Source organism: Sinocyclocheilus anshuiensis, unplaced genomic scaffold (assembly GCF_001515605.1).
Source record: "Sinocyclocheilus anshuiensis isolate Anshui unplaced genomic scaffold, SAMN03320099.WGS_v1.1 scaffold319, whole genome shotgun sequence".
Taxonomy (NCBI): domain Eukaryota; kingdom Metazoa; phylum Chordata; class Actinopteri; order Cypriniformes; family Cyprinidae; genus Sinocyclocheilus; species Sinocyclocheilus anshuiensis.
This window is the reverse complement of record NW_015552566.1, coordinates 36,742-49,669: the sequence shown is the minus strand read 5'-3', so window position 1 is coordinate 49,669 and position 12,928 is coordinate 36,742. Positions and strand designations below refer to the sequence as shown.

Genomic DNA, 12,928 nt, shown 5'->3' with positions numbered 1-12,928 from the left:
TTAATAATATAAATAATAAGGTAACACTTTAGTATAGGGACCGATTCTCACTATTAACTAGTTGCTTATTATTAACATATTGGCTGTTTATTAGTACTTATAAAGCACATATTCGGCATGACCCTATTCTACATTCCTAATCCTACCCAATACCTAAACTCAACAACTACCTTACTAACTATTAATAAGCAGCAAATTAGGAGTTTATAGAAGCAAAGGTCATAGTTAATGGTTTGTTAATAGTGAGAATTGGACCTTAAAATAAAGTTTGACCAATAATAATAATAATAATAGCTTTCTTTGTTGTTCTTTGTTGTTCCAAGTCATGGAAACAAGAGGAGAGAGGAAAGAGTAACATGTTATTTTTAAATATAAAAACTAGTAAATACAGAAGCCCAGAACACGCACTATTATAAAACATTAGGGTGGGTTGCACCAACAAGGATTAAATTAAGCAAAGTTTAGAGCTAATCAAGGATTTGTTGATCTGGGTTTTATTTTAAATCGAGTTATGTTGCACGCACCACTTAATTTTAAACTTAGATTAACAAATCGGGGATTGGAATTCTAACCTGCGATTAAAACCTCCATCTACGATTAATTAATTATCTCCGCCATGATGGATTCGTCATGTAATTAAATAGCAACAATGTTAACATTCCTTATCCTCTGTCTCTGACATAAGTTGCTTTTGTCGATAAAGGAAATAAACGTGTAAAATGTCAGCAGTCTTTATAAACCGCTAGGCTACATTCGCATTGTCAGTTTATGGGACTGACAAATGCATTTACTTATAGGTGCGAGTCTCGAAATGTCCCATTCACACAGCAGCTTACAGTTGCGTTTGGAATACTGTCTGTATGAATGTGCAACGGGAGTCAAGCCCGTATTCTTTACCAGTAACCATAGCAACAGTGACCATTGACCAAAGTAAAATCAAAGATGGCGACGTCCATAATACTGAAAGTTTTATCACTTCTGACATGACAAGAGTCCAATCGAGCCGTGAGTTCTTCCGTCAAATCTTCATTAACCGACAGCAGCTTTTATTTGGGTAGAGAGCAGAGCATATTTGAGTCGCGCGCCAAACACAAAACTGACGGGAGCGGCTCCGGTGGAAAACTGGATCTAAAACTTTCAGATGACACACAGATAATTTCTCTGTCATTGTAAGTTACCAAAACCACACATGAAAACACGTAACACACGCATGTTTATGCAGTAGAGCGGCTCTCTCGCAGTGTATGACGTGACAGACAACTAGTTGTCCAGTCCTGTTCCATTCACACAGCGCGTGTGTTCTGAGAATGAGGTTGTGAATCCTGAAAATTTACAGGTGTGAGTTCGGTTACAGAATGCGGTTGTCACACCCGAAAAAAAAACCGCACTGTGTGTGAACGTAACCATATTAAGGACTCAAATACAGGACTGACAACCGTATTCTGCTGCTGTGTGAACGTAGTCGTGTTAAGGACTCAAATACAGGACTGACAACTGTATTCTGCTGCTGTGTGAATGTGGCCGCAGAGAGACCGCTGATCAAACGGTTGATCAAGCAAGCAATGAAAACTTTGAGGCAGTGCATATGGATTTCATAATCTTGGAAATATATTTATAGTATCAATTAGAGCCCTGCACGGGCCTCAAATGTAGGCCCTAGCCCAGCCCGGCCCAGGCCCAAGACGCTCAGGCCCTTGTCCGACAGCTTATCAGAATTCTTGGCCCGAGTCTGAACTTTTTTCCCCTTCTCCCAAAACAGCTTATAGGCTACTACTGTTTCAGCTATTAAAATAGTTCAGTTTTGTGGCAAAGTGATTATATTTCATTCGTTTTTTATTAAGCTAATTTTGAAAAACTTTTGGAGCATTTTTTTGTTTGTTAAATGTAAGTTTTTTTTTTATTTTTTTAAATAATGACCATTTGTGTGCACTCACAATATCAACAAAACGTTGTGCTTTTAAAGAAAACATACAAGATGCGCTTTCTGCTGTCTCGGTCGTAGGAGCGCTTCACAATGATGAACCGAAACTCAGTGAATACTTGCCTCACAGACTTGCTAAATATATCTATAGAAAGGTTTGAATTACTACTTTAAAACAAAATAATTCAAATCAAAAACGGTTTCATTATAAAATCTGTAAAGATGCATTTCTCTCTAAAGGTACGTCCAATGAGGAGATGGCAAATCAGGATCATCAACTTCATCTTGGCGACACTGACTCAGAAAACACTAGTTTATTAATAAATAATTCAAATATCTCCTTACTATTTCCCCACGACACATTTATGGTAATTACTGTTGCTGGGGCTTTGCGGCACGCTTTAGCCTATTGCATGCGCTCGCACGTGAAACTCTTCCAGTTGCGCTGAAGGCATTTGTTCTCGCTGCTGCTGCTGGACCCCAAAACATCGTCCGAGCCACTCTTGACAGTCACGGTAGCACGGTCTCGTGTTGTTTCCACCACCAGCGCGGCAAAACATTTTTATCACCATAATTGATGGATGTCTAAAATATAAAAATAAGGAGAAGCCTAAAATAGGCCCAATGCCCGGCCCGCGTCTGAGCTATGATGTGAAAATGGACCCAAAGCCCGGCTCTGGGGTTGTAAAGAAGTAGGGGCCTGTTGGGCCCGGGCTGAAATGCAGGTCTCTAGTATCAATTAATGGAGTATAGCTTGACAAAACAACCGAGATAAGAGAAAATAACTGGCATGATTTGCGGAGTGACTACCTCCGCTCATGACAGCACCGCACTGTCCGATTGACCACCGTTCAGCAAGCGTGTGGAGCGACCGTAAGAAACGAGAGGTGCGGCCACGATCCTGTCTTCTTTTTTTTGTCGTACGCTGAGATGCACCGAGATAAGTGACAGATTCACATCCCGGACTCGATAGCAGACGCAAGTATACTACGGGCTGCCACCACCCTCACAATCTGCCGGCTCAGTGCGCTTTAATTTTTATTTATAATAAACACCTCTCTGAGACCTGACGACATACCCACTGTTTCTGTCTTTGTTCAATCAGCCACATATTGTAACTGTAGGTGCACTTTATTTTATTTAAACCTCCTCACCTGTAAATTTAAAGTTAATCCCTAATTGAGATTAAAATTGGAGTTTAAAATTATGGAGCAACAGGATTAAAGTTAATCTATTTTAAATATAAAATAAACCAAGGATCAAAATGATGGTTTAAATGTAAACCTGCTTATTTTTAAACAACTTTTAAAGTTTGGTGCAACAGAATTATTAGATAAACCTTGATTTAATCTAGATTTAAGCTTAATGCTTATTGGTGCAACCCATAATAGTATTGACATTTGAAATGAACACTATTTAATTAATTAAAATAAACAACTACTTATATTTTTAATAACACTTCTACTAATAATTACATAATTAATACATAATTAAATAATACATAATTACATAACAATTTACATAATTAAAATTTTAATTACCACTTTATTAAAAATACTTTACTATAGAATTAGCCCGGTTCAATGTGTTGTTATTTGTGTGTTCATGTAACATAATCCTTCACATGTTGTCATTTCTTAGAGCTTTTAGTGAGAGCGAGACAGAAAGAAGCAGCTTTCTGTGTCTGTTTACAGACCCGCCTGCCCTTGGCGCCCCAGCCCCCAGCACTACACAGCTGCCCCCTGTTTACATTCAGAGTTCACACAAATAAAACTTTACTGGGCTGTAATTTCTGAGTAAAAATGCAGAACCTCTCAGCCGAGTGAAATCAGCCATGTACACCCCTGCCCACACCTCCTTCAAATTTTTAGCCCCCACATTACAGTACATCTCATTAAAATCAACCCGGTCAAGACATTACGTCGCAGAGAGGAGGATGTGCTTGTCACTTATTTGAATAATTCTTATAAAAGATACACAGATTCTCAGGAGCTTATTAAAGACAGATCAGTATGTTGATTTTTGGGGGTACGATTAAAATGTTCATTATTACACCAAATAAGACACAATAGACTTGCATACATTCGCTCTTTTCTTTCTTCATCATACACAAAGCTAAACATCAGTCATCAATTATAATTATGCACGGTTGGCTAGTTGGGGGCACGTGTTTAAAATAGTTGGTGAGTTTACCTGATGCTGCTGATGTGTTGGGCCTTTTCTGCCTACATCTGGAGAGTCTACGTAACCGACTACTGCTGGCACCATTTTGTGAGCCAATATCTGTCCCGCAGTTTAAACCTCTCTGCTCTGTACTACCCTGTAACAATGTGTTGTCTGGGACAGCGCTGCTCACAAGGTCTTCAGACAATGTCCTCTTTCCTTCCTCTGAACCAAAGAGGTCCTCTAAAAGAACACTGGCTGTGCTATTAGCGAGAGGATGGCTGACTTCTGGAGGAGATTTCTCCACCTCAGTAGTCTCTTCCTTCTCCTCCTCATCTCCTTCAAAAAGCTCAGGGCTGTAGAAGATACTTTGTTCATCCACTTCAGTATCTTCATGGTCCATTCCGCTGGTGGTATCCTTTGAAGTAGAGGCAGGGATCACAAAGACCTGCTCAAGTTGAGGTTCAACTGAACTGTCATTTAGGTCAGGAACCACATTTATTTGGTGCTTTGGTGCCACAGAAATAACTTCATGCTGAACTTGCTTGTTGATCACTGAACTCGCATCTGGCTCGGATTGAAAAATAGGAGTCTTGAATTGGCTACTGACTGGAGTGGAAGTGAAGAGGTGGCTTGTAGGCCATGGTGTTCTTTGGACATTATGTTCTCTGCTTGGTTCAGATGGATGCTGCATATCCCTTTTGTCACCTGTTCAAACAGACAGACACAAAGACATCTGAGTGACAATTATACAAAACTCTTGGGTGTGTATACCAGCTCAAATGTTCACCTCAAAGCAGAATCTTTGGTTAAAACAATACAGCCTGCATTGTTCGTCAGACAAAACACGTTTGAGGGTTAGCTTTAATTAAGTGGTGGAGCACAGGGTCTCTTTGATAACTGTGTCTAGGGCTTTGGGTTTGGGTCTACAATATGGTTTATATGTCTGAATGAGTGGAGTCCCTGATTTGTTGTCAAGTGTACGCAAATACTCACGCTCAATCTACCACAAACAAAGGTCAAAGTGATTTCATTAAAAGCAACAGTCAGACATCTGCTCATCCCAATGCTGTTCAGTCAGTCAGGGGCCACATAGTCTGACAGGGGCAATGAGGAGTGAATAGCGTGTACAGCACACACGCATACATGTACATGCCACATAAATGCACGCTCACTTACCACATGGTTTTACATAAAGGTGCCCACAGAAATAGCTGACCCAAAAATATATTTTGTCATTGTTTACTCACCCTCACATTGGTTTAAATCTATTTGACTTCCTTAGTTTTCTTTGGTAAACTAAAGGAAAAATCTTGAAGAATGTACTGGCCACTTGTTTACACAAACTAGAGTAGTTATTAAAAGTTTAGGGTTGGTAAAATCTTATCTCTTATCCTCATTAAAGCTGCATTTATTTGATGATAAAACTGATCATCAGCTACTACTCAAATCTTAAATGTCACATCACATTTTAATTTGGTGTGCAAGAAACATTTCTTATTAACAAAGTTGAAAACAGCTGCGCAGCTTAATATGTTTGTGTAAACAACTTTTTTCAGGATTCTCAGTAATCTTTCATGAATATAATGTTCAAAAGACTAGCATATATTTGAAATCGAAAGTTATTGAAATTTATTATTTATTTTTTTATGTAACATTATAAATGTACTTTCTTTCTCTTTTGATGAATTTAATGCATCCTTGCTAAATAAAACTATCAATGTCTTAAAAAATCTTACTGACCCCAAACTTGAAGAGTATTGTTTTGGCTGTCAAGCTCCTTCAAACAGCTCAGGGCTGTAGAAGATACTTTGTTCATCCTCAGTATCTTCATGGTCCATTCCGCTGGTGTTCTGCTTTGAAGTAGAGGTAGGGATCACAAAGAGCTGCTCAAGTTGAGGTTCAACTGAACTGTCATTTAGGTAAGAAGCACCATTTATTTGGTGCTTTGGTGCCACAGGAAGCACAGAAATAACTTCCTTCTGAACTTGCTTCTTGTTAACCAAATTCACATCCGGCTCAGATTGAAAAATAGGAGTCTTGAAATGGCTACTGACTGGAGTGGAGGTGAAGAGTTGGCTTGTAGCCCATGGCGTTCTTTGGACATTACATTCTCTGCTTGGTTCAGATGGATGCTGCATATCCCTTTTGTCACCTGTTCAAACAGACAGACACAAAGACATCTGAGTGACAATTATACAAAACTCTTGGGTGTGTATACCAGCTCAAATGTCCACCTCAAAGCAGAATCTTTGGTTAAAACAATACAGCCTGCATTGTTCGTCAGACAAAACACGTTTGAGGGTTAGCTTTAATTAAGTGGTGGAGCACAGGGTCTCTTTGATAACTGTGTCTAGGGCTTTGGGTTTGGGTCTACAATATGGTTTATATGTCTGAATGAGTGGAGTCCCTGATTTGTTGTCAAGTGTACGCAAATACTCACGCTCAATCTACCACAAACAAAGGTCAAAGTGATTTCATTAAAAGCAACAGTCAGACATCTGCTCATCCCAATGCTGTTCAGTCAGTCAGGGGCCACATAGTCTGACAGGGGCAATGAGGAGTGAATAGCGTGTACAGCACACACGCATACATGTACATGCCACATAAATGCACGCTCACTTACCACATGGTTTTACATAAAGGTGCCCACAGAAATAGCTGACCCAAAAATATATTTTGTCATTGTTTACTCACCCTCACATTGGTTTAAATCTATTTGACTTCCTTAGTTTTCTTTGGTAAACTAAAGGAAAAATCTTGAAGAATGTACTGGCCACTTGTTTACACAAACTAGAGTAGTTATTAAAAGTTTAGGGTTGGTAAAATCTTATCTCTTATCCTCATTAAAGCTGCATTTATTTGATGATAAAACTGATCATCAGCTACTACTCAAATCTTAAATGTCACATCACATTTTAATTTGGTGTGCAAGAAACATTTCTTATTAACAAAGTTGAAAACAGCTGCGCAGCTTAATATGTTTGTGTAAACAACTTTTTTCAGGATTCTCAGTAATCTTTCATGAATATAATGTTCAAAAGACTAGCATATATTTGAAATCGAAAGTTATTGAAATTTATTATTTATTTTTTTATGTAACATTATAAATGTACTTTCTTTCTCTTTTGATGAATTTAATGCATCCTTGCTAAATAAAACTATCAATGTCTTAAAAAATCTTACTGACCCCAAACTTGAAGAGTATTGTTTTGGCTGTCAAGCTCCAAAATGGGGGGGAGGGGGGGGGAAGAGAAGAAATGAATAAATAATAATAAATAAATAATAATAAAATAAGATACTAAAATAAAATAAAAAAAATCCAAATGACTGCAGTTACAATCAGTCATTCTTCTCTTTTGTTCAACAGCAAAAACAACAACAACAAAAACAACAAAAAACCATGTTCATTTACAATAAGATGATAAATGATTTTTACATTTTTCGGTGAACTTTTCCTTTAAACGACATGAAGAGCAAGATATATATAATCCAAAAAGGTCTCATTTTAAAAGACCGAAATAACTGCATGGAAGTTACAGGCCTTTAATGGAGTGAATCAGGAAACCGTTGGCCCAACAGTTATCCATCATCACCAAATACAGTGACTTCCTTCAGGACGCAAATGAGAATGTTAAACAAATACAATTAAATTTTTTTTTTCTCCACTCAAGCCATATACCTGATTCAGAAGACCTGCTCTCAGAGTTGGCCGCCCGCACCTCGGTGTGTAGGTTCGGCGGTGCAAGCCTATGGTCAAATGGCTTGAGGGGGGTGATTATCTCAGGAGGGGGTGAGGTAATAGTGGAAGGGCTGGGGTGTTGAGGGGCAGCTTGAGATTGTGTCTCTTCAAAGGTCTCTACTGCCCCCCGCTGGCCTTGAGAAAAGGACTCAAGGGACTGCATGGCGCCAGTGAAGGTGTCATGGTGCCTCACTAGCTGACGCACCCACTTTGACAGGCCTGAGAGAAGAGGACAGCAGCGTTTGACAAACATTTAACCACTCTACTTGACCACTATTTTCATAACACTCTACCACAGTACTGTCAATACGTGTAGATTTTCAAGTAATGAATGTTTTCAACCCATCGCTGTTACATGTAAAAGAGCAAGACCTTATGTACACATTATCTGGCCGCAGCCCAGTCAAAACCACTGCGGTAGGTCATTATCTCCATCTAGTGATACAGAAATGGAACTACAGCTGGGTGACACAAAGGGACAATCATTTTTAGCACTTTTAGACCATTAGTAATTTACCTGTGATGTATTTGTTCGGGTTCGTCCTAAACCGGTCATCAACCAGTATAAGTGCCCCCCAGTCATTTCGATGTCGTATACACCTATGAGGACAGCAAACACCAAATTGGTCTTAAAAGATTTGTACCATGTCAGAGAAATACATATGTATAAATACCAATTGTAAAATTCATGTGGCTCTGACCTTCCGAGTGCCTGGTTTAGTGCCCGATATGCTTGAATCTCGTACCAGCGCCCACCAGGCAGAAGCCCTCGTGACTTGGCATGCTTGTCATTGTATTTCATCTTCAGTTCAACCTGCAATGCAAAAAAACTGACTTGGACCAAAATAGCTCCTATAAAAACATTAAGCATAGAATTTCAGGAGATGGTAGGGGTAAAATAAAAATGATCACTGGATGAGAATAAGCTGCATGATATATAGACTACCATTCAAAAGTCTAGGGTCAGAAAGGAATTATTGGAATTTCTGCTTTTATTCAGCAAGGGTTCATTAAATTGATAGAAACTGACAGTAAATACATTTATAATGTTACAAAAAAATTCTTTTTTTTTAATGGTTCTTTAAACTTTATATTTATTAAGGAATCCTGAAAAAAAGTATCACTGTTTCCATAAAAATATTTAGCAGCACAGCTGTTTTCAACAATAAAAATTTAATGTTTCTTGAGCAACAACTCAGCATTTTAGAATTATTTCTGAAGGATCATGTGACACTGAGGAGACTGGAGTAATGTCTGCTGAAAACTCAGCTTTGCCACCACTGGAATAAATTACATATTAAAATATATTAAAATAAAAAAACAGTTCTTTTAAATTATAATATTTCACAATATTGATTTTACTACATTTTTGATCAAATAAATGCAGCCTTGGAGAGAATGCTTTTAAAAACAAAATCTTACAAATTCAAATCTTTTAATGGTAGTCTATGCACAGAAATTTTGCTGACTTTTATATGACTTTCTCTATTCTGTTCATTTATAGGCCTGGAAAACACCATTTTAAACTTCTGATGAACAGATTCCATGCCTGAGCAAAATAAACAAACAGTATATCATTGGTTAAGCACTGTATAGTGGTAAATTTGAATGAATGAATGAATGATGCATTTATATAGCGCTTTATTGTGTATTGTTGTACACCCAAAGCGCTTTACAATCATGTGGGGGGAGGGGGGGTATTTTTCTGGAAATGTACAGGTCTTCTAACTGGAAGGTTGCTGGTTTAGGCAATTCATGAGCCAATCCTGAGGCATTCTGCTTAACTTAGACCTACTTTCTTCTGTGAAACACAGAAGACTTACAAGTTTAAAATGACAGTAAACTGACAGAATTTTGCTCTTGTTCAAATAAAGATTCCATTTTAAACTGTCAAAGAAGACAGTATTAATCTTCACCAACTCATTCTTAATTCTTCAGAAGACCCAACAGGCCACACCTGGGAGTTGGACAGCTGCAGCACCCACCGTGCCGCTCATATAGAACTAATTAGATTAACACTGGCAGGAGGTAGGGCTGGTGAGTAGTGATCTTCAGAGGGCAAAGCTCCCCTGAAGATGACACCCTGGGCCTGAAGTGCTTTCATACTCGCCTGCCCACACCCGCTGATCCATTGCAAAGAGGCGGAAGAAAGAGGCCACCAGACAATAGGCATCTGCTTTGCCATAAAAATGCCAGGGAGGCATCCATCAATTTTCACCCACTGCCCTCACGGTTTTAACGCTAACCTTTTTGAATTGACAAGTGAAAAGTTCAAATACCGTCGGATGGGACAGGACGACCAAAGCCTTAACTATTTGTGACAGGTACTGTGTTTTCAGATGCCACAACCTGCACGAGGGCATGACCGTCGCAGGTAAGGCTTGTCTCTTGTACACATCAACTCTGCGTCATCCCCGATGTTGTCACACACCTTAATCAGGAATATTTAGAAACACATGGACACGTTGACATACACATGGGGCTGAATTGAAGAGCAAACACTTCAGCATGACCAAATCCGCCATCTGATGCACAATCTCAATCTCTAACCCAGTGGAAGGGTTAAAAGCATCTGGATAGGAATCCTGTCGTCAACTAAAGGCCGCTACCCCGAGGCGGACTGTCATATAAATCCAATCAGAGTCTATTTCACTATCAAGGCCCTTCACCTCCCGGTATCACGTCAACACTCAATCCGACATGACAGCTTGCATATGTGAAAAAGCCAATTCTCGCTGCTAGCCAAATCTCCTCAATGTGCAAGAAACCGCATGCTGGAAGGGATTACGTAAAATGTCAGGAGATAGCCCACTCTCACATCAGCTTCAACCTCTGTACCTGTTCATCCTTAAAAACAGACATTTGACCAAGAGGCATGCATTACTGCAGAGCAGAACACTGCCACCGCCGTGCCCGTCACCAAGATCTCGTAGCCTGCTGTCTGTCCGTGTTAGGAAACAGCAGAGCGGGTCACACTAAGAGTCCTCGGCTCCGTAATTAAAAGGAAAATCAAAGAGAAATGAGATACAACATTCCACACAAACCTTTACAATTTAACACACTTTCCATGGTCTCGCACAAGCTGTTCATTAGGCATTGAGACACGGCATCAGCTGGAATAGGCCTTTTACTGCCTTTTAAATCTGAGATTATTTTTCTTAGCGAAACAAAACATGTTCCCTCCAGTTTTTATGTTCACCAGAGGCTATTTTTATGTGTGCACCATCAGCTTACAATGCCTTAGACTGTTTAAAGTTCACCTTTGATCTTGCTCCCAATAACGGACTAATAAAAGCGATACTCTCGTTTCAGAGGCACTTTAATAGCTTTTCTGTCTATCTGGGAAGACTGTGCAGGCATCCACACAACAGGAACTCTACTCTGACTAGAGAGTAGAAAGTTAAGCCACAAGTCACAATGAATTCAAGCATGTGCGTACCTTTCTGAAAGCTTGAAACAAACAATAATGAAACAATTTATATTTTTACATTTTCTGAAAAAATCTGGATGGCTCCCTGTGAGTGACGATGCAAAAATTAATGTGCTTGTCAGACTGGCTTTGTATCGTTACCATTGCACTCTGAGAGTAAATAGTGTCAGTGTCCTCTCTTTCCTTTGCATTAATAGGGTCATATCCTAGATATCCCAAGGGGTCATCTCCATCCCCCCATGCATATTATTATAGTCCTAATAATAGGACAATACCACAACCAAAAGCTTACATGCAGGCTATCAGTATATATAAACATTGTTGTGTTGTTAATTGCTAATTGTTGAGTGAACTGTTGTTTCCTAGTATGAACAATGAAAAGATGGACTTTCATAAAACGCTTGCATAAAACAGAGTTCGTAATCTTTTTTTTAAATAATGGATTTCCATGACCTTGCCAGTCATTTGTGATTACAGAATAAAGATTTTAAAAAATAATTTAGATTCAGACATATTCTGGAAACTGAATAATTTATCATTCTGTAAACTGATTTGACCAATTCCAGTTTTGCTCAAAATAACAATTCAATGACAAATTGAACATCATTAAGGCTTGCAAACCACTTTTATTTTAACAGAAATGTAAAAAATGTATACTACTATTCAGAATTTTGGGTTCAAGATTTTTAAAGTAGTTAATACTTTTATTTAGAGCCCGACCGATATATCGGTTTTGTTGATATTATCAGGCGATATGAGCCTGTCGCCGATATATCGGTATCGGCAAATATGCTGCCGATATGAAGTTTTTTTTTACAGAACATATAACGGAGATAAAATGCTTGAAATGGTGTAATTACTTAGTTTGTCCAGCAGAGCGCGCTCTATTGTTTGCGACTGGCGACCTGGATGAAACACTTTAAAGCTTAAGTCTATGGAAAACCACTGAAACTTTGAACGGCCATATCTCCGTAACGGCACGGCGAATCCGCACCAAATTCGGGGGATCTCTTCAGCTCGAGGAACCCTCTCGAACGCGAATCGAGTGTACGTCTAGCGGCCCGCTTTCGAATGAGACCACCCTGCGTTGATAGCCCCCGGGGTTCGGGAGTTATGGGTGGTTAAATTCGCGGTCTGGGGCCGACCGATCAAGCGATCCCGGGGGGCTACCGACACGCGGGGGGTCTTATTTGACCGTAAGTGCCCTGCGAAGTGGACTTCACATGAAATTCCGCCATGATTCCATACAAGTGCGCGAGACGTGAATTTATATTTATTTACAGAGGTATATTATGTCACACTTCTCTAGTAAGTTTCGTCTGTGTGTGAAGACAGTAGCGCAAATCCGTGAATGAATGTTCTGAAGTGAAATAAACTTCAACGGAATAAAGTTGAATGGAATTGAATTGAATTAAAGTTGAATAAACTTCAACTTTACTGTTCAGTGCACTGATGTCAGACTCATTTTGGATAATAAAGTTTATTGTTAAATTGTTAAATGCCCTGCCTCCATTACGTATCTCTGTCACGTCATTATAAGGGATTGATCACCACGTTTGAGTGATCATTGCAAAAAATGTGTTTATGTATATATGTTCTGTTTATGTATATACTGTATTATATATATACAGTATATATATATAGTACCAGTCAAATGTTTGGACACACGAAT

At 39.0% G+C, this 12,928-nt stretch overlaps 1 protein-coding gene across 4 annotated transcripts in view; it reads right to left on the bottom strand.

Moving 5' to 3' along the window:
- Positions 1-3,472: 3,472 nt before the first annotated feature.
- Positions 3,473-12,928, bottom strand: part of brip1 (BRCA1 interacting helicase 1) — a 38,180-nt gene continuing 28,724 nt past the window's right edge. For 2 of the 4 annotated variants that reach the window (XM_016455652.1, XM_016455653.1), the window contains exons 17-21: positions 8,528-8,640; positions 8,344-8,426; positions 7,767-8,045; positions 5,865-6,239; positions 3,473-4,423 (exon numbers count right to left, since the gene is read on the bottom strand). In XM_016455652.1, the coding sequence (XP_016311138.1) occupies positions 4,044-4,423; positions 5,865-6,239; positions 7,767-8,045; positions 8,344-8,426; positions 8,528-8,640 (1,230 nt within the window). In that variant the 3' untranslated portion in view covers positions 3,473-4,043. Of the gene's footprint in view, positions 4,793-5,864; positions 6,240-7,766; positions 8,046-8,343; positions 8,427-8,527; positions 8,641-12,928 lie in introns of all 4 variants that reach the window. The other 2 variants (XM_016455656.1, XM_016455655.1) reach the window with 2 other exon arrangements.